Source organism: Pungitius pungitius, chromosome 21, assembly GCF_949316345.1.
Source record: "Pungitius pungitius chromosome 21, fPunPun2.1, whole genome shotgun sequence".
In the NCBI taxonomy this organism is placed as follows: domain Eukaryota; kingdom Metazoa; phylum Chordata; class Actinopteri; order Perciformes; family Gasterosteidae; genus Pungitius; species Pungitius pungitius.
The window spans coordinates 8,271,731-8,295,282 of NC_084920.1; the positions used below are offsets into that span (position 1 = coordinate 8,271,731).

General features: G+C 48.1%; 1 protein-coding gene across 1 annotated transcript; it reads right to left on the bottom strand.

The window, feature by feature from the left end:
- Nucleotides 1–1,482: 1,482 nt before the first annotated feature.
- On the bottom strand, nucleotides 1,483–15,825 carry LOC119213422 (synaptopodin 2-like protein). Its single transcript, XM_037464705.2, has 5 exons — nucleotides 15,570–15,825; nucleotides 13,214–13,365; nucleotides 12,823–13,125; nucleotides 12,303–12,676; nucleotides 1,483–6,741 (listed from the first exon to the last, which is right to left on the bottom strand). Exons 1-5 carry the CDS (start codon nucleotides 15,669–15,671, stop codon nucleotides 4,106–4,108), a joined length of 3,567 nt encoding a protein of 1,188 aa, XP_037320602.2. The 5' UTR covers nucleotides 15,672–15,825; the 3' UTR covers nucleotides 1,483–4,105.
- Between the last annotated feature and the right edge of the window lie 7,727 nt (nucleotides 15,826–23,552).

Genomic DNA, 23,552 nt, shown 5'->3' on the forward strand with positions numbered 1-23,552 from the left:
CAAGAAAACCTTTTGGTTCAGGGTGAGCCAAGACAACTGGTTTGGTGGGCGTATCATGGAACACTTCCAAACATGTGTATCAATACTTTTTTCGCGAGGCTGCAGCCTGGAACCATCAGAATTCAGCTTCCTGAACCGGGTTTCTTTTACTTTGCCATTCTAACCTGAAGTTGTTTTTTCTGAGTTTCCCCAAACACATCCGGACTGATTATTCAACCATCGACACCTGCTGCTGCCTGCACACCCGGTCCTGATTACCATCCCCTTCACCATTTAAGCCGTGACCAGACAACCAGTCCCTGCCGGATCGTTAGCTTGCTCCTGCAAACTCGATTTCTCAAAGTTATGAAAAGTCAGTGTATTTGTTTGCTTCTGTTTTTTTCCCGTATCACTAACCAGCTACCTGTTTCCCTGCCTACAGCTCATCACTTGGATCGCCCTTTCCCCCTGCCCACTCCAGCCCCCACTCATCACCACCCAACCGGACCAGACCTTCCCCACTCTTTTTTTCCATAATAAATACCCACCTTTCATTTTGATTCTTCTGTGGGCTGCTTTTGGGTTCCCATCCTGGACGATTTGTGACAATCATGGCAAAGACCCGAGTCAAACATTACAGTAAGAATTTCCTCCATGGGGGAAAACCTGGAGGACAGACGCAAGAGAAAAAAACTGTGGTCTTGCAACCCAAAAAATAAAGAGGAGAGAAAGAGAAAGAAAAGATGGTTCAAAATGACCACAAAAAAAGACAAAATCAAAAATAGCTTCCAAAATTAACACTGAATGGAGGCCAATAATCTTGCGAAGTTTTCAACAGCAATTATCAGGAATTTCTTTTAAAATAGTACGAGAGACGGGATGCATATATAAATATAATTATTTTGGGTGTTTATTTTAACGTTGAGCTGGATTATTTAATATACAATGCGTTAACAGTTAGGATCTAGAACATTTCATTGGGATTATGAAGATAATATATAATGTATATATTAAAAGTCAAAACAATATTTCTTTTACTCAAAGTTACTTACATTCTTATCATGTAAAATCGTTGATCAAAGGAGACCATAAACCAGCACCGTGGTCCAGCATGTCTGAATCTCGTGTGGTGAAAGATTATATTTTCTTGAAGCCTTAACTGTACTTAGTTTTTTTCAATTGCTAACAAGCATTGTTCAATACTGAAACCACATTTTCAAAACTCTTCACACAGTCTGCATTTCTTGGATTAATTTTGGCCAAATAGTTAATCAAACCTACTCAAACCAACAAAACACTTCATACATGTCTCAAAATAAGGTCATTCCACCGATCACTGGCATCAGATTCTCAGTCAGTAAACATGCATGTCACTCATAACACACTGACCTAAAGAATACTAACATCAGGGAGCATTACATCAATTATGAACTTTTATTGAAAGTTGGAATTCATTTTCACATGAACATTATTTCATTACAGACTATCCGATTTTTAATCTATTGAATGTACTAAAGGATCCGAAATTATTATTTTTTTTGCACATTTGAAACTCCTTCCTCTCTAAGGCAACCGTTGGATCCTATAGTAAAAGACAACAATTACTGTATTGTAATAGGTTTTCAAAATGTAGACTATGTATTGTACCGTAACATGTAATATCACCTGTTGTTTTGCCGAATAAAATTTGTACTATTGGCGCAACTGTTGAGCGGTGCAGGAGAGGGCTGCAGCCTCAGACCGGCCTCTCAAAGTGAGACCGTGTTCACAACATTTACTGTATTTCATCATAGTCTTCATCTCCTTTGTCCTCCACACACTCCCCCTCCCTCATATCACTGTTCCTTCCCCACCGACCTGTCCTCTGTGATCATTATTTCCAAACAAATCAGTTCCAAGCCATCACCTTTTACTGAAACATGGTGATAAGAGAAAATCAGGACACCTGGGTTGGCTTTGAGCTGAAATTGTATTTAGCTTGGATTGATAATTCTTTGATATTCTGCTAGGATCTTCTATATTTCACAATAATTACTGCAGAAATGTTTGAAATTTGTCATCATCCTGATTTGAATGTGGTTTTATCAGTTTTGAAAGCAGTGTGTTAGCATATGAAAAATATCCTGCAAATACCCAGTGTTTTGCTGTTTGAGTACCGTATTTTCGCGACTATACGGCGCACTGAATTATAAGGCGCACCTTTAATGAATCGCCGATTTTAGAAATATTTTCATATATAGGGCGCACCGGATTATAAGGCGCATATCCGGGACCCGGGTCGCGGCTCGTCCCCCGTCGACGGGGGGGTGCTTCCGCATTCGCTGGCGGTGGCGGGGTGCTTCCGCGTTCTAATTGCCGCGCTGACTGAAAACATGGACGGACGAACCGGAAAAACACTGACACTCCGCTGCATTAGAGAAAGTACCTGCACTAAAACGTTTGACTGGGGCTCCGTTGTGCATCCACAAGATCGGGCTGTGCTAAATCAAATGTTATTAAGCGTTCTGAAAACTCGTCTCTCCCATGGTAACGTTGTTCAAACGTTAATGTGGATATTAACAATATCTCAAAACATTCTTGGCAAATGCTTTCATGCATCTTGCACCGAGAGGCAGCGCTGGAAGACGGTGGACCGTCAGCGCGATCCCGACATCCAACTACGAGCTTTAATATAGTGTAGCGACTCTCGCTAATGAATCTCTGGACAATGTGCTTATCTTCTGGTTTTATTGTCGAGAAACAGGCTACTGTCGGGCGTACGCCGAACAAAAACACACCATCGCTCTCCAAAACAACAACAACTCCCGCGTCGCCATAGGTGGCACTAAGATGAGTGACGTAACATTGTGCGCCCTTCACTGAACATCCCAAAGCTCTGTAAAGTGCAACGCCGCTCCAGAACATGAAAACATAGTCCGTTACAATACACAACCAATTGATCCATATATATGGCGCTCCGGATTACAAGGCGCACGCGTCGTTTTTTTAGAAAAAAAAGGATTTTAAGTGCGCCTTATAGTCGCGAAAATACGGTAGTATGAATGACAATCTGTAGATTTTGAAAGCTGTGGTGATTGCTTTCAGACAAAATGTATTCAACGAAATATTATTCACAGTTACGTCCGTATATCCTTGTGTGTCGCTGAACGTGTGAAGAGTTTTGAAAATGTGGTTTGAGTATTGAACAATGCTTCTTAGCAATTGCAAAAAGCGATGTAATATAGTTCAAAGTAATAAATATGCCTGAAGGAGAGATCATGTTAAAAACGTGTGGGAGGAGATATTGGAGCAGCGTGGGAGCATGTGACCCAGGGAGAAACAAAGTGACAGCTGAGGTGACTCGTGTCTATTTTTATTCAGCCGCATGCCTCTGTGGAAAACGGCTAAACAGACATGTATACGTCTCATATCAACAAATCAGAAATCAAAGCTACTGTAAAAGGCTTCCGCTCATCTGGCAGCTGTGCTCTTCGCCCTGTGAAAAACTACAGAAACCAAAGCACACACACACACAATAAAATGCAATCAAACACAAAAAGGTAGAATAAATATAACAGAAAATTACAGTAGAAGCAGCTACTTCGAATGTGTTAGATCAACTTGATAATATTTTGCTGGATGCAACAGATTGTGAAGTTTAAAATCAAATCTGCACCTTTTACTCATCAGACATTTCTATTTTGTCACTTCATCCGTGATTTACTCATCTTTTTCTCATCCTCAACCACATCTCTCTCACCAGTCTTGTTTTTTCACATTCTGATTCTTCTTTTTTTAAGTTTGAACTTAATTCTTAATCATTACATGTAATATCTAGAGAACTTCATTTCAGTTTCCGCAACATCTCTTTCTGTCCTTTCAACCTGCTGTGGATTCAATTTTGTTTTACAGATTTTGGGTTTCCACACATTCCACATGGCAAAAAACAGAGTTTTCTCACTACAGCCAAATGCATTGTATAAATCAGTCAACCAGATTAAATGTAAGTGATAAAACATGGCTGGTAAAAAAAAAAATCTGCGGCCCTGAATAACAACGTTACAAAGCTAAAAACACAGACCGATTCAAAAAAAAGATTTTGCTCCACGTTAGAGCCGTGCTTTATTATGTCCAAACCAAGGTCGCATCAGTGCGCGGTGGAACCAGGTCGCCACACACAAGGCTGCAGACCCAGGTTGGAGGTGCTGAACCTGGGCCTGGGGACCCTGTTAGGTAGACTGCTGCTGGACGACCCTAATGGACTCAGATCCGGAGCACTCTTGAACTGCCTGTTGGCCGGCGCAGTGTTGGAGGGCGGAAGGTGGCAGAAAGTCGGGGACTGGACCGAAATCGAAGCAGGAGCAGCAGAGAAGTTGGGAAGCTGAGGAAGTGGCGCGGTGGGGGCAGCGGGAGGTGGGGGCGACAGAGGGGAGGTGGCCCACTGAGGTTGGTGTCGGGGTTGAGGATGATAGGGTTGGGGGGGGGCGTGGCCAGCCACAGGTGGAGGAGATTGGAGGTCGCAGCGCCGCAGTGGTTCTCCAAGTGTCGTGGCTGAACGAGGGACAATAACTTTGAGCGCGGGCCCTGTGGATGTCGGTGGGGGTGTGGAGAAGCGCTTCGCCTCATATACTCTCGTTGTCTTCTGAGGACCACTTGTCAATCCTTTTCGCTGCTGATTGGTGGAGGCATCCAAAAGGACACCACCCTCATAGCTGAACAAAGAAGAATTGAGCTGGTAGGGCTGGTGGCTCATTATGTCCACAGACTTTAGGCCCTTTTTCTGCCCTTTAGTTCCAGCTGGCACCGACTTTGTCGCTACAGGCTTCTTCTGGGCCTTCAGAGGGCAGGAGGGAGAGAGAAGAGGGTTGTAGCTGATGGGAGGAGGAGCACGGATGCTGGACGAGTACTTCCAGGTGGAAGGGAGAGACGGCGTGGGTGATGACTCCCTAGGACGGGCAGGAGAGTAAGGCACTGCAGCAACAGAGGGAGACCGCTCCACAATGTACCGATCCATCCTGTTCTGCCGCCGGGAAAACAGCTCGCCTCCCTTCCCTTCTAACTGTGGCACCTGAGGGGTTTGAGGTTTGGGAGATACAGGAGGTGGCCTGGTTTTCCGCTGGGCCTGCATGAAGTTGCAGGCCTCCGCCCCCAGCCTCAGCCAGTCCTCCTCCGGCCCTGACTCGTGTCCAGTCTCCCCACTTGGTGCAGCTCCAGTTTCAACAATTGGAGTCCCCGGGGGGCCCCTGGGGCCACTCCCAAAGTGAACGTCCATGTTCTTGACCATCGACAGCAGATCCGGGTTCGGAGAAACATCTTTGTTCTGGACTGAGCAGAACATCGGCTTCTTGCTGCCACGTCGACGGGCATCATGCAGAATGCCGGTGCGTCCAGCAGGGACCGAGATGCGCTCCTCTCGAGTTGCCAGAGAGCCCTGGGGTGGCGGTGCAGTTGCCGTGGCAGCGGGTAGGACAGGGGTCAGGTAACCTGTCATGTTGCTGTAAGTGTGGACTGATGGAGATGGAAAAGACTGGGTGGGGGGAGGAGGAGAGGGATGGGCATGAATGGAGACCTGAGCCAGATTAGGGGGATGTGGCGGGGAGATGGCAAAGTAGTTGGAGGGAGTTAAATAAGGAGCAGGAGGAGAAGGAAATGCCTGTGGTGCTGAAGGGGAGAAGCCCTGAACTGGGGATGGACAGAAAGAGGTACCTTGAGGTAAAACAGGAGAGAACGGGACAGAGAGGGAAGCATACACTGCTGGCTGAGGGGAAAAAGTGGATGGATTAGTAGCAGAAGGCAGAGAGGAGGGGGGAGAGTAAACAGAGGGGGGAATGTTTCTGTTGTTTCTGGGAGGGATGTACAGTGAGGTGCTAGACACCGCTCTCCTGGCATCTGGCCCTGATGGAAGAGTTGGTTGGAGAGTCACCATGGAGACGGCGGCTACTGGTCTGGTCGCCGTGGGTTTGGGTGGCGGAGGTCGGAACATCACAGAGGTTACAGATGCACGAGAGGAGGGCCCTGTGGTGAAGGGACGTGCAGTGCGGTTCAGAACATTTGGATTCAGGGGATGATCTGAGTCTGTGACTGGGCTGGGGCAAGGATTAGGGTTGGTACCAGAGTACGGGTGCTGCCCGTTTTGACTTGGAGTTGGCATCTGGGAGGGCGGGTTCAGAACGACACTGGCCCGACTGACAGCCAGCGACCCGTTGGTCAGAGCCACGGCTGGTGGAGACATTTGTGCAGGCTGGTTACTGATTGGCTGCTTTCCGATGCTGCTCTCCAGCCTTAGACCTTGATAGGCGGAGCCCTCCAGGCCTGAGACCTCCAACCCTGGGCTCTGATTCACAGAAGTCCACAGTCCTGGTGTCTGATAGGCCAAGATGTCCAGCACTGCGCTGTGATTGGTTGATGCCGTTGTCACTGGTGAACTTGAAGGGCAGGCAGAGCTTTTCCTGTCCAGCAGGTCTAGATAACCGGTGTCCCACGTAGGGTCAAACGATGCTGAGAATCCCTCTTCATCAACTTCTGAACCACTCAGAACGGAGCTTCCTCCTTCCTCCTCTGTCTCCCCTCTTGTGTCTCCCTCTGTCTCTTCTCTTTTATCTCCATCTGCCTTCCCGAAGCAGGTCAGTGTGTACTTCTTGGCCCTCTGCCGGCGTTTCTTGAACATAAGCACCCCCTTCGAGTTGGGGTTGGGAGCATCAGTCAACAAAGAGGCAATGGAGCGGCATTTGGTACGAGCTTCTTTCACTTGTTTCTCCACCACACTCTGCCCCCGCTGCAGCTCTGCAAGACAGGAAGAGGAAAGAGAGAGAGACCAAAATAAATGGGCTGAAGGTGAGAGGAAACAAAGGAGAAAGCCGGGAACGGGATATTTTGATACATACATTACAAGGCACAGGGGACAAATAGCGGACACAACGTGTGATAGCCTTCAGAGATGGCAGGTAGTGGCTGATTGAAGTGAATCATAGAGGAGTTGGAGTGAGGAGTTCAGTGACAGACAGGCGAGTGTGTTGTGGATTTATAACAAAGAATTCCTGCTGCACTCCGGAGTTGAGTCACACTCAACGGGATGTTCAGATCAGACTCTCTGTCATGTACAAAAGCTTAATGGTGCCCCAAGTGCGCGGGGCGAACGAAAATCTATTTTTGTTTTATTAATATCTTGGCTCCCCTCGCATGAATATCCTCACTACATAACTACCTGATGCAGCTCCATATTCTGCATCACTTTCATACAGTAAAGCTAACAGGGACATAACAAACACACACAGATACACACAAAAGAAAAAATAGTCAGTCAGTTGAAAAGACTCCACAAAGACATACAAAGGTAAAAGGGTCTAGGGCAGACATGGGCAAACTACGGCCCGCGGGCCACATACGGCCCGTTAGGCTTTTTAATCCGGCCCGCCGAACTTGTCCAAATTATAGTAAAAACCTCCTTTTTTTCCCCTTTCCCTGCAATGCCCACGTTTCCCCAATAGATGACGCACTCAAAACACATTGACCGTTGTTGGAGTGGCGCGTATTTTCACTTCGTTTCACGTCACCATTAAGCCCTTCTGTAAAAATGAGCGGACCAAAGAGAAGGAAAGTGGACAGCGAATGCCGAGTGTTTAATAAGGAGTGGACAACAAAATAACGGCTGTATGTCTGATATGCCAAGAAGCTGTTGCGGTTTTCAAAGAGTACAATATCAGTCGTCACTTTGCCACGAAGCATGCAAACTATGCTAGCAAGCAGTCAACACAAGAACGGGCGGCTACTGCTCAGAGGTTGGCAGCTGATTTACAGAGTCAACAGAACTTTTTTCACCGACAAACTGCAATTCAAGAGTCAAGTACCAAGGCAAGTTATTTGCTGGCATTCAAATTAGCAAAGGCTAGCAAGCCTTTCTCCGAAGGCGAGTTTTTGAAAGAGTGCATGGTAGAGACAGCAGGTCTCTTGTGTCCGGAGAGCAAAGCCAAGTTTGAAAAAATCAGTTTAGCACGCAGGACAGTGACTCGCCGCGTGGAACTGATTGACGAAGATATAGTCAGCGAGTTAAACAAAAAGGCGGAGTCCTTTAAGTTATATTCACTAGCACTGGATGAAAGTAACAACATAAAAGACACTGCTCAGCTCCTAATTTTTATCCGAGGGATTAACGACAGTTTTGAGATAACGGAGGAGCTTTTGAGCATGGAATCACTGAAAGGGAAAACGCGAGGAGAGGACTTATATCAACAGGTGTCTGCTGTCATCGAGAGAATGAAGCTACCTTGGAGTAAACTTGCCAATGTCACCACGGATGGATCGCCAAATTTAACTGGAAAAAACATCGGGCTGCTGAAAAGAATCCAGGATAAAGTGAAAGAAGAAAACCCTGACCAGGATGTTATTTTACTTCACTGCATCATTCATCAGGAGTCTCTGTGTAAGTCTGTATTGCAGCTTAATCACGTTGTGGATCCAGTTGTAAAACTTGTTAACTTCATACGAGCAAGGGGACTTAATCATCGTCAGTTCATTACGTTCCTGGAAGAAACTAATGCGGATCACCAGGACCTACTTTACCACTCTCGCGTCCGCTGGTTAAGTTTGGGGAAAGTGTTTCAATGAGTCTGGGAGCTCAAAGACTAGATTCGCTCATTTTTTAATTAAATGGGGAAATCCGAAGAATTCCCCGAGCTGAGCGACACAAACTGGCTTTGTGACTTTGCGTTTGCTGTGGACATATTTTCACACATGAATGAGCTGAACGTGAAGCTACAGGGGAAAGATCAGTTTGTGTGAGAGCCTTCAAATCCAAGCTGGTTTTATTCTCCAGGCAAATGTCAAACAAATCTTTCGCACATTTCCCTACACTAGCCGTGCAGAAAGAGCGAAAGCCGAAATGCGAAGAAATACTGCAAATCACTGGACGATCTGCACAGAGAATTTTGCCGTCGGTTCTGTGATTTTGAAAAAAAAGACAAGTCACTTCAACTGGTGTCCTGTCCCCTGTCACAAGACCCCGAATCAGCACCGCAGGAGCTGCAATTGGAACTGATCGATCTTCAGTCTGACTCTGTCTCAAAGGAGAAGTTCAAGTCTCTTAAACTGAATGACTTTTACGCCTCACTTAACCAGACCGCGTTTCCAAACCTCCGGAGGACAGCGCAGAAGATGCTGGTGTTGTTTGGCTCAACCTACGTGTGTGAGCAGACGTTTAGCGTCATGAAAATCAACAAAGCCCATCACAGATCCAAGTTAACTGACCAACATCTCAGATCTGTATTAGCTTAATTAACACGCCGCACATCGCTCTTAATTTAAATTTAAATTTTCAGCTGCAGGTAGGATATTTAATACAGCCTATGTCTGTGTGCTTGGCAACGATACACGTGTACTGTTTGCGCGTGAAGGCGAGGGTGTCCGTGGCGAGTTTGTAGAGCGCGCGGTCAGGACAATCCATCCATGATTTTGCGGAGTTTAACACAAGTAGATATTATTGAGCTTGAGTATTTCGTTGTGTAATAATATGTTTTGAATGTTGAAAGAGATTCCATTTTTCAATAAATGTTGATTTCTTTAACTTTGCACCTTCGATTGAAACTTATTAAAAACAGACGCAATCTTGATAAATCACAGTGCGTATGTTATTTTAATCTATTTACATTTCCTTCTCCCAGTATCTGCGAAATAGTATGTAAATGCCATATCTTGCATATTCCTTGAGACAAATTTATTAACTGATAAGGGCTATTTTTCACATTTGAAAGACAGTTAATAAATTGAGTTGTAGTGTTCTTACTGTGCTATGAGGTTTGCACACACTACATTTAATACTTTAGTATATCCGGCCCAAACACTCCCTCCAAATGCTCCTGGCCCGGCCCCTCTGTCAAATTTTAGAACCCATTGTGGCCCGCGACTCAAAAAGTTTGCCCACCCCTGGTCTAGGGGATGCTAACATGTCTTTGTTTGGCGTATTGGCATTCGCTAGTTGACAATCGATCCAAACAAAGCGAAGTGTTTCTTAAAAAACAATTTGTTTAGTCTTGAACAAATACTGGACAAATGCTCAATTTTGTTAATTCATTGACAAATCTGTAAAAAAAAAAAATCAGTCAAAAGCAACAAATTAAATCTTGTGTTTTTTTACTAAGAGGAGGACAGGAGATTGTTCTTTTTTATTCTATTTATTTAGTAAGTTTCCTTAAGAGCTCATTTTCATCCATTCCGATGGCGGGTTATTAGAATTTAGTGGCATAATATTAATAGTACCATTCAACAGCATCTACAGCCTAGATTAGAACAACATTAAAAAATATAATAATCTGCTTTTTTTACAGCAGAAAAAATACATTAAATGAGAACAATGATATTAGGCAGAGAAACTTATCAAAACAAGTAACGTCAGTCAGTTCCATTCCTGTATAATAAACAATAATCTTGAAATAAAAGGTTAACACTAAGGTGCTGAGGGTTGAAATTAACGATCTTACTAAAAATAAATAAAATTGAAAACTAATATGAAACCAATATGCATTTCTTCTTAAGTGAATGCACATGTGTGTAAATAAAAGAGCTTTAATGTGACTTACCTGAGTACTCAGTGTGTTGGACTGTGTCCACCTACGTCTGTACCTGAAAGAGATGTGAGGTCCCTCATCCCACACGTGTTAGTGAGAGTGTGTGTCCTTAACCCTCCCTCAGGCCCTCCCACACACACCCCCATCACAGTCCAGGCCAGTTCCCGGTCAGGCCACGGTGAGCCTCTGTCTTCCAGCTCTTCTCCCAGGACACACGGCCCATGTAAAGACCTTTGTCTGTGGCCAGCAACCCGAACCAATGCATGATGTCAACCCACTATTCCTGTCCGTGTGACAGCCATCAAACACCTGTCCAGTATCTGTGTCACATACGCAGGGACAGAGGGACACAACGGGAAGACCCATCCCCAGAGAATATTTAGACGGCAGTGTCATCCCGTGTGTGTATGATTTCATGAAGCAGTTTATAGAGGGAAGCTCAGTCAGAACTGTTTTCTGATGTGCGGCTCTCTGCTGTTGACGCTTCCGCCCTAACAACCAATCCACACAGACACACACAAGGCTAAAGCAGCAGAGCTAGCCCTCCTGCGTCCAAATGTGTGGGTGTGTGTGTGTGTGTGTAACGTTGAGAAAGGACAGGTCCCTGGACACCTCAGTCATCATTCGTTCAACAGTAAAACCCGACCTAAAACCATTCGGCCTCTTGGTATATCCTGACTGTAACATTTGCTCACATGTCCTCAGAGAGAAGTCAGTGCTCTTCCCTTTGATCAGCGTCGGTCATCATTGCCCTGCTGAATTGGGAGGTTAGCCAGACACGATTTATAAAACTCGAGTTAAAGGAATAGTTTGATTTTTAAAAAGTACCCCTAATTGTTCTATTCTCTTATTTCTTATCACAGTAATCATCGCATCCAGATTTGTGTCAACATAGTTCTTAGTCAAGTGAATTAATTGTCTACTGTGCACACATGTGGGAAGAAAACACACACACACATACCACAGCTTGCACAAATACACGCAGACACAGACAGACACTCATTTAAACACACCACATATTCAGCTGTGTGGCTTGTAAGTCCAACTCACGTCCAGTCTGTCGTTCTGAAGCTTTAACACCCATAAATACAGCCAATGCTCTGAATACCGACAGAAAAGATGGACTGCTGTATTAGGGGGGAGGAGAAGGGAGGAGAGGGGGGAGGTGGATACCCTCTGCGGGTATCTGGTATACCTCACCCCATTACCACCAGCCTGTTAATGTAACCGGATGCTCCAGTGGTGGAAAATAACCACTAGATGGTGATCTAGCTGTTGGTAAGCTTCAAGAGCACACAGCTGGTGCCTTCAGTGACACCGCCAAAAAAAAAAAAAAAAAAACACTGTGGTGTAAACATAGGTGCATCACCATGAACAACCAGCATGGCTTCTGTTTTATGTGGACAACTCGACATGCAAGATCCAAATTGTATTTAGTGGGTGGACATCATGGCAGTACCCTAGCAGTATTAGAGTTTGATTTTCTTAATTAGTATAATAATGCAATATATTTACCATGCACTGACAAGATTGTTGAAGCCTCTAATGTATCAGAATGGAAATTTGGACCATTTTTTCCATAAATCTGTAGCCTGTCATCGTTCTGGTGTTGCATCCTCATCCTTTATCTTGTTGCACAGTTGTAATGACATTAGAACATTGCATGGATGTTTTACTTTGTATGTGCTTTTTCCCTGTTTTTAGTTTCCCTTTTACTTTTCCATTGTCCTTTGTTATCTCTGGATAATTCATGTGAACATGTTTCGTGTGAGGATGTACACTCACTAGCTTGCCGTGCTTTGTCCATGTAGGTGTTGGAGAGCTCGTCGCTGACCAGGCCCCGCTGGGGTCCCACCATGGGCACCCGTTGTTTACCCGAGGCCGAAAGCAGAGCCTCTTTGGCACGCTCGGGGGACACAAGCGGTGGGCAGGTCAGCCCGACGCAGCCCCCAGCCTCCTGGAAGCCGCTGTCACCTTCTCCCTCCGCTTCCACTGAGCCCTGATCGGGGGTCAGTGTGAGCGCGTGAGGGGTGTGTGCCGGAGTTGTCCACTCAGTCTGAAAGGGCTGGTAGATGAGTTCTCTGCGGGGGACGCCTGGAAGACACGGAACCTCCCACTGGCCCTGCAAAGAAACAACTCCCTCTGTGGCGCTCTCATACCTCAGAGGAAAGACAGAGCACCGCAAAGATTAAACACTGCAGTGACAGATATTCTTTTCTTTGAGTAGAATATCAGTAACCCCCAGTATGAAGAAACCTTTGACAACAGACTGAATCTGCAAGTACAGGAGGTATACGTCCCCTACCCGCTCATCTCTGAGGTTTCCTCCTCCTCTTGGTTGTCATGGCGCGCTGGTGAATGCGCGTGGGGAGGGGTGCGGCGATGGCGACAATGAGTGAGCGACTGCGTGTCTGCGTCACTGTCCGTCTCTCCGTAGTAGGCCTCGCTGTCCGGAGGGGATGTGACGCCTCGGGGCATCCCGGTGGGGGAGAGAATGGAGGAGCGGTGGGTGAGCAAGGGGACCACTGGGGGAGAGAGGGCCCTCATGGAAGAGCAGGGCGAAGCGGAGGAACTAGAGTAGGATGAGGAGTGGAATCCAGGAGGTGCTCTAGGAACATGAGGGGGATGAGTTGTGAAAATTCAAAATGTGCATGTTTGAAATGTGTTTATGTAAGAAAGCCTGTACGTGCTCTGACCTTTTGACCCTCAGGGTGAGGGTATGGCTCTCCATATCTATGAGGCTCATGGCTTGCGCATGGCTGAGCTCTGCACACACATGGTCGCCAATGGCAACAAGCTCATCGTCCTCCTTCAGACCAGCTCTGCAGGCTTTGCTGCGTCGACGAACCTGAGAAGAACACCGTATATATCTCGTAACCGTGTGACTTATCCTCATGCTTGCGGCTGAGGTAGAAGCACAGTATACTTTGTCTGCTTTCCTTCTTTTTCCTACAGATCTTGACCCGTAGTATTGCCATAGTATTCATCCCCCAACACCTCGCCTAACATTGAGAACTTCTGGTCTGAAAGCAACAGCTGGACTTCACTATGGTTTTTATACTGATTTAAATAATTCTAGAGTCACAGAAACATCTAAACAAAGTTTTCTTCTCACTTTGTTTTATATTCCTGCATGAAACAACCAATTGCTGCCAAAGTTTGAATAGTTTCTTTAATGAATTGCATGGAGCAATTTGGGATCCAAAGCAACACTTAAGGGCATCTGGACACTTGGAAAGGAGGACCTGGGGATCAAATCACCGACCTTGTGGCTAAAGGGGGATCCACTCCAACCCTGATGCAGTCACCATAAGTCATCATAAGACAGTTGTGGGGTTGTTTGCTCATGATGGCTGCCCACTGTCAATTAAACTGCACCTGCACAGTCCTAAAGAAGCCTCGTTGCACTTTTTTGTGTTAAACTATTATTTAACATAAAATAACTTTTTTTTCTCAAAAACTTCACGTAATCATGAATATTTAACTTTTCTCACTTTTTAGAATATTTTACCTGCTGCACAGCAGTTTCCCTCAGGACAAATCTCATAGAGAATAAAACAATGTATCAAAGTGTTTGTTGGCGAGAGCCCGAAGCTTCTCATATACAGTGTTCAGCGACAGACATCCCCCAGCCATCTTTGTCCCTGTATCGGAATAACTTGTGAAGTCAGGCAGCTGTTCTTGGAGGTCGCCAAGAGATGATGTCATGGGACCCTTCAGGAAGTCTGTGAGGGGGGGTGGGCGATAGATCGGAAGGCAAGTATTCTGGTCTGCCAGATTGCAGTTTCTTCTACAAGAAGAAGATGAGGCCTTCAACTATATTTGCTTATTCGCCAACTACTACGTCTTATCACTGTTAAAATATTGAGGGGAAAGAAGTGTGTCCCCGCATCTACTTGGCGTCTCAAGTATTTGCCTTTATCCGTATCTTTTGATCTCCAAATGCGGCTTCCGCACCAACGCATGCAAGGACAAGCTGTCCCATCCAGACTAATGTACATACACACATTGACACACGTAGCATGTGGGAACATTGTGAAAGAGGGGGTTTGAACAGCTGCATTGGCTGTCTGGACCAGGAGGGATGCCTGTCATTCACCATTTGTCCCCCACATACCCAAAATAAAACCTTGCAGGAAAATCAACCACATTCCTAGACATATGAAGAAAGACTGGCCACTAATGTGAAGCAAGGGGAAAAATGGTATAACTTTATGAGACAGGAAAGTGCACAAGTGTGAGTGAACAGAAGGCCTTTTTCCATGCTCAGTTTCTAGGCCCTTTTTAAATGAGCTATTCTGATCCTCTACTTTGTGCTCCATTCCCATCCAGGCTTATCTGAGGTATGCTCCACACCACACAAACAACAATTTCACACATGCACCAACATTCGGGAAGCCCAGGAGGATCAGACTTTCATCGAAGGGGACTTTATCTGCTTAATAAATCCTGGGTGAAGAAAGGCCTCTGGTGCCAGATTTCCTCTGCAGTTTAAGAGTGACCGGACAAATCTAAACGTCGGTGGGAGTGAGTTCAAATACCTCCTCTCCAGAATAGATTTTCTTATTAGAGGCAACATTCCGGAGTGTATATAAACAGAGACACCAAAAGCTTTAGGAGAAAGCAAACTGAATAAAAGAGAATAAGCCAGGAGCTTTAAATTGTTATTTTTATGTCCAGTAAAATATCAAATTAATTTATGGTTGACCAATATACATAGATGTAATCAGTTATTTTGAGCAACAATTCTTTGAAGCTTAATGTGAGGAAACATCCTGATTAATTAAATCTTAAGTATAAGCCTTTTAAAATGACTTTGTCCATCTAACTAATTCGCATCCAAATGAGTGATGTTCTTCAAAGTAAGGAATTCATGCTTTCCAAAAGGTAGCTTGGAAAAAACTTCAAGTGAAATAACTTTTCTCGTATAAGACTGAGCCTGACAAAAATTGACAAAAGTACTAGTATTGTTAGTACTGTTATTTAAACCCTTGTGAATACCAGAAATACTTGTATTGTATAAAATACTAATATTTATAGGTTCCACATTACCTTGGCCACCTGTAGAGGTTTTTGTTGCTCCGCTCCTCCCTGCAGTCTGAAGCCCCACGGTGAACCTCCCGAGAGGGAGACCACAATCTCCTTGGCTACCATCCCTGCTCACAGCTCACAGGCTGCTGTGTGTGTGTGTGGGACTGTGTATGAGATGCTCTCCCCTTCTTAAGTTCCTCACACTGTGAGTATCAATGAGAGAGAGTGAGCCTCTTGCCTCCCTGCTCCACTCGGTGACCACGACACATCACTCCACCCACGGGGAGACAGGGGGGTGGCTGGCTTTCATCTGCCTACACTGGAATGCTGTGAAGAAGGGGTGGGCAAGGGTAAAGGTGTGTGTGTGTGTTCATCAACCCTAGCATTCAACACTTGCCATGTCACTCTCAAGCACCCTACAGGACAGAATGTTTGCTGATATACTCACCCAGAATAGCCACAACCGCCCCTCTTTGACCCCCAGCTCAGCCGATCTGGCCGGCAGCCACTGCTGCGGCGGCCCAGAGATTTGTCTTCATCCACCCACAGAACCCCAACCTATATGGAAAGACTGGTTTTCTGTCAAAAGAAAGCATCGTCATTACAGTAGTTGCTAGAGGGAGTTGAGATTTAGAAATATCATTTTGGAGCTGAATCTATGGGAGTTGACGAATACTGGCCCTCATGTTGCTGTTCATCAGCTTCAACATCTCTGATCTCGCAGAATGGCTAATATAAAATGGGATCTAATACAAATGATTGCCAGGTTATTGTAGTAATTCCACATTGCATGGGGAAGGGAGGCCTGGCCCAAATTGAATATAGTGAAACTGAAGTAGCCAAACCTGTAAAACACATGTCTTATTTAACTAGAAAATGCATTTCCTGCGGAAAATGCGTTGGAATGCAGAAAGCTGGAATGAATTTCAAAAAGTTGCTTGAAGTACAGAAATGAGAAAAGCTGAAATGAACTTGAAAGAATTGCAAAAAAACAGAAATGGGAGAAGCTTCTATGAATTTGAAAACACAGAAATAATAAATGGTGAAATTAATTTAAACAATGCTGAAAGAATAGAAATAGGAACAGCTGAGAATTAAAAAATACATTTTCTGTAGTAATATAAGGTTTAGTACTAGTTATAAATCTGAACTCTGTCCTCAAACAGACGTAACCGGTGAATAGCATCAGTCTGACACCACATTAAAACGTATGAAGACTCGTTATAGTATAGTTATGTAGCAGGTTGAACCAACCACAAAGAAAGTTATTTTCAATGTAGGATTTAATTGGAGTTTAGAACAATTATTTCACACTGAAATATTTTCCCATGTTCATGACCATAACAGGGAATCACCCGTCTTACTCAACGGGGAGTTATTCTAACTGAAGGGGGCTCATTAACCATAACAAAACAAATAAATTCTCCGTAACAATGTACGTTTGTACGTAACGAGGGTCGTTCGGGCTCCGGACACAGGGACTTGAGGCCAGGGTCGGGTAATGTAATCAGTTTTATTTGTTCGTTTCAAGGCGAAACCACTCCGGCGTCCAGCTAACTCGACCTCCTCTCTCGTCATTACTTAAATGCCGGAGAGCACACACAATCACCAACAGCTGATTATTGTTTTCACCTGGCACTGTTCCCCGAGCCACTCCCCCTCTCTCCCACCTGCAGCCGAGCTGAAACCACGCCCGCCACCACATACCCCCACCGCCCGACTTAGGCCGGGGAGCCGTCCGGCCTAGCTTACTCCCCCCCCCCTCCCTCCAGAGGGCGGGAGAGGAAGTCCGCCACGACCATCTGCGTCCCCGGCCTATGGACCACCTTGAAGTTAAACGGCTGCATGGCCAGATACCACCGAGTGAACCGGGCGTTAGTATCCTTCATGCGGTGGAGCCATTGGAGCGGGGCGTGGTCCGAACAGAGGGTGAATGAGCGTCCCAGGAGGTAGTAGCGCAGGGAGCCCACCGCCCACCGGATGGCCAGGCACTCCTTCTCCACCGTGCTGTACCTGGCCTCCCTCTCCGATAGCTTCCGGCTGATGTAGACCACGGGGCGGTCGACCCCCTCCACCTCCTGGGACAAAACGGCCCCCAGCCCTCTGTCCGACGCGTCGGTCTGCAGAACAAACGGGAGAGAAAAGTTAGGTGTGTGGAGGAGCGGCTCCCCACAGAGAGTCTGTTTTACCTTCTCAAACGCCCGCTGGCACTGCTCCGACCACTGGACTGGATCTGACGCACCTTTCCGGGTCAGGTCGGTCAAGGGGCTGGTGAGGTCCGCGAAACTGGCGATGAACCGTCTGTAGTAACCTGCCAGCCCCAAAAACCGCCTCACCTCCTTTTTCGTCTTGGGGCGCGGGCAGGCTGCAATTGCCGCTGTCTTGTCCACCTGAGGACGCACCTGCCCCCCCCCCAAGTGGTACCCCAAATACCGTACCTCCCTCCGTCCAACTGCACACTTCCCCGGGTTGGCGGTGAGCCCGGCTCGCCTCAGCGACCCCAGCACCGCGTCCACCCGCCGCACATGCTCCGCCCAGGTGGTGCTGTGGATAATAACATCATCCAGGTATGCGGCGTGCGGGCGCAGCACCTTGTCCATGAGCCGCTGGAATGTGGCCGGGGCACCGAACAAGCCAAAGGGAAGCATGGTAAATTGGTACAAACCATACGGAGTGGAGAAAGCTGTTTTCTCTTTGGACTCTGACGACAGGGGAATCTGCCAGTAGCCCTTAGTTAAATCCAGGGTCGTAAAGAAACGTGCAGTGCCCAGCCGGTCCAGGAGTTCGTCGACCCGGGGCATTGGGTAGGCGTCGAATCGTGACACGTCGTTCACCTTGCGGTAGTCCACGCAGAACCGCACAGTCCCATCCTTCTTGGCCACCAGAACGATGGGGCTGCACCACGCACTGTTGGACTCTTCTATTACTCCCATCTCCAACATAGCTGCTAATTCCTCCCGGACCACTTTTCGTTTGTGTTCGGGTAGTCTATAGGGTCGTGACCTTACCGTCACCCCCGGGGGAGTCTCGATTCGGTGCGTTATCAGGTCGGTGCGGCCTGGCCGGTGGGAGAACACATCAGCAAACCGCTCCTGCAACTGGGCAATGTCTGCTTTCTGGTCCTCAGAGAGACGACCCTCACACGGGAGCGGGGTGGGATTAGCCGCTTTTGGCACCTCCGCCCCCAGGTCCTCTCTTTCCAATACTGTGGAAATCAGAGAAACAGACTCCACCTCCCTCCAGGCTTTCAGGAGGTTGAGGTGGTATATTTGTGTAGCACCGCCCCTGTCAGACCGCACCACCTCATAATCAACATCCCCCACCCGGCGTGTGACCTCGAAGGGCCCTTGCCACTTAGCCAGGAGTTTTGAGTTGGAAGAAGGAAGTAATACAAGTACCTTTTCTCCCGGTGTGAATTCTCGCAGCCTGGCTCCTCTGTTGTACAGCCGTTGTTGTTGTTCCTGGGCCTGGAGCAAATTCTCTCGTGACATCCTCCCCAGTGTGTGGAGCTTTGCTCGCAGGTCCAGGACGTACTGGATCTCGTTTTTTCCGGGGCTCGGACCTTCCTCCCAGCTTTCTTTAATAAGGTCCAGCACCCCTCTTGGTGATCTGCCAAACAGAAGCTCAAAGGGAGAAAATCCCGTGGAGGCCTGGGGGACCTCCCGGACTGCAAACAACAGAGGGTCAAGCAATTTGTCCCAATTACGTTCATCGTCGCTAATAAATTTACGAATCATGGACTTCAGCGTCCTATTCATCCACTCCACCAACCCGTCAGTCTGGGGATGGTAAACGCTTGTGCGGACGGACTTAATGCCCAGTAACCCGTAAAGTTCTCCCAGTGTGCGCGACATGAACGAGGTGCCCTGGTCTGTTAGAATCTCTTTCGGGATTCCAACCCGGGAGATGACCTGAAACAGAGCCTGTGCGACGCTCTTTGCCGAGATATTGCGCAACGGCACTGCCTCCGGATACCGAGTTGCGTAATCCATGAGGATACACAAAGCGGTATCCGCGTGCGCTCCGGTGAAATGGCCCGATTAGGTCCATGCCGATGCGCTCGAACGGGACCTCCACCAACGGTAGCGGCCGCAGCGGGGCACGTGGTATGGCTGGTGAATTGACTAACTGACACTCCGGGCAGGACGCACACCAGCGGCGCGCGTCCGCCCGGATGCCTGGCCAATAAAATCGGGCCATTATCCGGTCTAGTGTTTTCCCGTATCCCATGTGACCCGCCATCGGATTATAGTGAGCCGCCTGGAAAATCATTTCCCGGCGGCTTTTCGGTACCAGTAACTGTGTGTTTTCCTGCCCCGTTCGAGTGTCACGACTCACTCTATACAGTCTGTTCCTAATCAATGAGAAGTGCGGCTGCGTCAGGGCGCACCAAATGACCATCAATTCTTATCACCTGGTCGTAGGCTGAGCGTAGAGTATCGTCACGAGACTGCTCGAGTGGAAAATCTTCCATGGAGCGGAACTCGGGAACCGCCGGCGTCTCCAGCGGAGGCACCGCCGGTTCCCCCTCTCCCCCGCTGAGCACCGCACACATACCGCATGTCCCTGTCGGTCGTGAACGCACCCCCGCCGCCTGCCCCATTAGCGTGTTAAATCCCTCCCAATCCGTTCCCAAGATTACGGGGTGCGTCAGGTGGGAGCTAACCGCAACCTTTATCCTATATTTTTTCCCCCTGAACCTAAGTTCAACGGCCACAATAGGATACTCGTGAATGTCCCCGTGCACACACCTAATTTTCACCCGCGACGCCTCCATCAATGCCCCGGGCCGAACCAGGCTCTGGTGTATCATGGATTGCGAGCAGCCCGAATCCACCATCGCCTGGCGTGTACCCCCCTGGATTCTTACCGGAACGCGGTACGTCGCTCCCGGGCCGGGGGAGGGTGATGGAGCACCGGCAACCCGGATCACCTGTCCCACCTCCATCAGCGGGCACTCCCTCCGCAGGTGGCCGGGCTGCCCGCACTTCCAGCACTCCTGCCCTGGCGTTTGAGAACCTCCGTGTGGGTCAGGAAGGGTGCCGGGGCTTGCTGTATTCGGGGGGTCCCGGTGTAGGGCCCCCGGCTGCCGCCGTGGGGCTGGTTGGGGTCGCACTGTGGTTGGCTGCTGGCTCCATCCCCGTGGTACGGCTGCTTCCCGGGTCGATGGTGGCGCGCCCTCCCGGTCGCCACGCCCGCTGGGGTGCACCGCCAGGTGGTCCTCGGCCAGGGTGGTGGCTGCCTCCAGCGTCGGTGGGCGGTGGTACCGAACCCACGCCGCTGTTCGGGCCGGGAGCCCCTCCATAAACTGCTCCAGTACCACCTTTCCGAGCACCTCCGACGCTGTTCCCACCCCGTTCGGTAGGAGCCACCTGGCGGCCGCGTCCCGGAGCCGCTGCCCGTAGGCGAACGGCCGGTCCTCCGGTCCCAGCCTGGCATCCCGGAATCGCCGCCGGTGGTCCTCAGGCAGCAGCCCCAGCCGATCCACCACCGCCTTCCTCACCGCCGGGTATTCCCGCCGGGCCGCCGGCGGTAGCCCCATGGCGGCCGTTTGTGCCTCCCCGGTCAGTAGCGGGAGCAGCCTAACGGCCCATTCCCCCGCCGGCCATCCGCATGCCTCCGCCGTCGCCTCGAAGGCCTCCAAGAACGACTGGGCGTCGTCCTCCCCCGTCATGCGGTGGAGGGTCGGGCTCATTAGTGCTGTCGGCCCCGGTGGTGGTGGCGCGAGTCCCGACCGCGCCGCCAATTGCTCCAATGCCTGGGCCTGTCTCCCCACCTGGGCCTGGAGCATCCCCATGAACTGACGGTTCGCCTCTGCTTGCTCGCGTTGGATCCCCGCCAGCTCCCCAATCATCTGCGCCAGTGCGAGCGCCGGTTGGGTCGGCATCCCCTGCTGCCCTTCGTCCGTCATCCGCCGAGTTGGGCGCCACTGTACGTAACGAGGGTCGTTCGGGCTCCGGACACAGGGACTTGAGGCCAGGGTCGGGTAATGTAATCAGTTTTATTTGTTCGTTTCAAGGCGAAACCACTCCGGCGTCCAGCTCACTCGACCTCCTCTCTCGTCATTACTTAAATGCCGGAGAGCACACACACACACACACACACACACAATCACCAACAGCTGATTATTGTTTTCACCTGGCACTGTTACCCGAGCCACTCCCCCTCTCTCCCACCTGCAGCCGAGCTGAAACCACGCCCGCCACCACAACGTTCATTCCACTGCGTGGTAATGTCATAAGCAACATATAGCCATAGATGCAGTAAACGACAGGCCAAGCTTAACACTGTACTGTAACACTGAATGCAGCAAAACATGTAATCACATGATTCAAAACTACCTGTAAGAGCCATTTTCGTTATTGTTTGTCTGTTAGCCCCACCCCCTAGGGAGGTGAGAGGAGGTGTTTCAATTAGGCCGCAATGGCTATATAATCAGAGGGGTTACTGGGCACAGGTGTTGGAAGGGAAATAGTTTTTCCACCGTGAACGTGAAGGTAATCGTGAAGGTGAAGCGTGAACGATTGCCATTGGTATGTATATATGAAGAAGAACAAAATAAAGGACAGTAAAAGACTATGGTTGACTCATGAACATTTGTCACGCGTCAAAAACAAACCACACGAAACCTCAACCAAGAGGAACTCAATGTGCGAGGCAAAGGGCCTCTACACTACCCATAACGTAGAGGTCCTTGTGTAGAATAAAGTCCAATGTTATTATTCACACTGCTCCCTCAGTATTATGTCCACTTGCAGTTCACGGTTTTACCCGTTCAGTAAAAAAAAAAAAGGAGCCACGATCAGCTGGCCACGTTGCTGTTCGTGGACAAGATGGATTCACGTGTGGCAGGATGTTACTCACGTCGGGTAGTGGTGTGGGAGAGGGAGGGGGAGAAAGCAGGCGTGCTGCACATCACGGGCTGTATAGGCTGTTGTTGTTCGCTGGCGCGGTGAAGCGTGGTGAAGCCTTCGGGTTGGTGACGAGCTAATAAAGTTCCTAAAGTTAGCTAAACACTTCACTAGCTAGCGAGGAGACCCCGCCTAGCACCTCACGAGCTATACTTTGCTAACGCGGCGACGGACGATCTCCAACGTCGGAGGTGTAGACGCTCGTCCATCACACGGCCACTCCAACAGTCATTCTTCCTCGACACGGACCCTGAACTTAACTTGAAGCTAAACTTGCGATTGGCTGACATCCTACCGTCTCGCTTCCTCAATCACAGGTGTACTTCCCGGGCTCCACCAGCTGCTTAATGACGTCACGCCCCCGGTTTAAGTCCAATATATGGGGAGTAGCCTCGTTAGCAGTTTAGCTAGCTAGCACTTATCGCTCTCCCATGTCCCAAATATCTAACCGTCCTGCCTCCACATTACTTACGGTCTGCTAATTCCGGGTCTCCGTCCCAACTCACGACACGCACGTCCATGTACGGTTAGCTAAACACGGTTAAACCTACACGTCCCTGCACAGTGGATGACTCCTGAGCTACGTCTTTATGGCCATCGATCACCAGCTGGTCACTGATGAGCGAAGAGAGCGAAGAGATTTAGACAAAATCCACACCTCAAACAAATGCTTCCTGGAGCAAAACTAATTGGAGTAGCCAAAAAATAATAGCATTTTGAGAAACACAAGACTCTACCGAACTAGGGCTGTCAAATGATTAAAAATTTTAATCAGATTAATCTGAATTTTCAGTGGATTAATCATGATTAATCACACCTGAATCCTAACCATTTTTTCTTTCTGAAATGCATACTAAAAATAAATAACAGGACACAGATACATAATTATTATTATCATCATTATTTTTTACATAAATACATGTTATTGATATTTGATTTTTTTTAAAATAATCAAAAAAATAATGCACAGATTATTATCAAATAATCAAAGCAATGTTATTTGATAAGTTACAGACTGATTTCCCTGCATGGCTCTAGAAGGGTCTCGAGCCTCTGCAGTTTATCCCACTCTGCTGTGAGTTTGTGCTCCTGA

Bases quoted from the DNA above. Each gene is read 5' to 3' on its own strand.
- LOC119213422 (XM_037464705.2), bottom strand. From the start codon at position 15,671: ATGGTAGCCAAGGAGATTGTGGTCTCCCTCTCGGGAGGTTCACCGTGG. The intron at 13,366-15,569 runs GTAATGTGGAAC...TGTTCTTCTCAG, and splicing joins AACCTCTACAGGTGGCCAAG to GTTCGTCGACGCAGCAAAGC. The intron at 12,677-12,822 runs GTAGGGGACGTA...CTTTCCTCTGAG, and splicing joins GAAACCTCAGAGATGAGCGG to GTATGAGAGCGCCACAGAGG.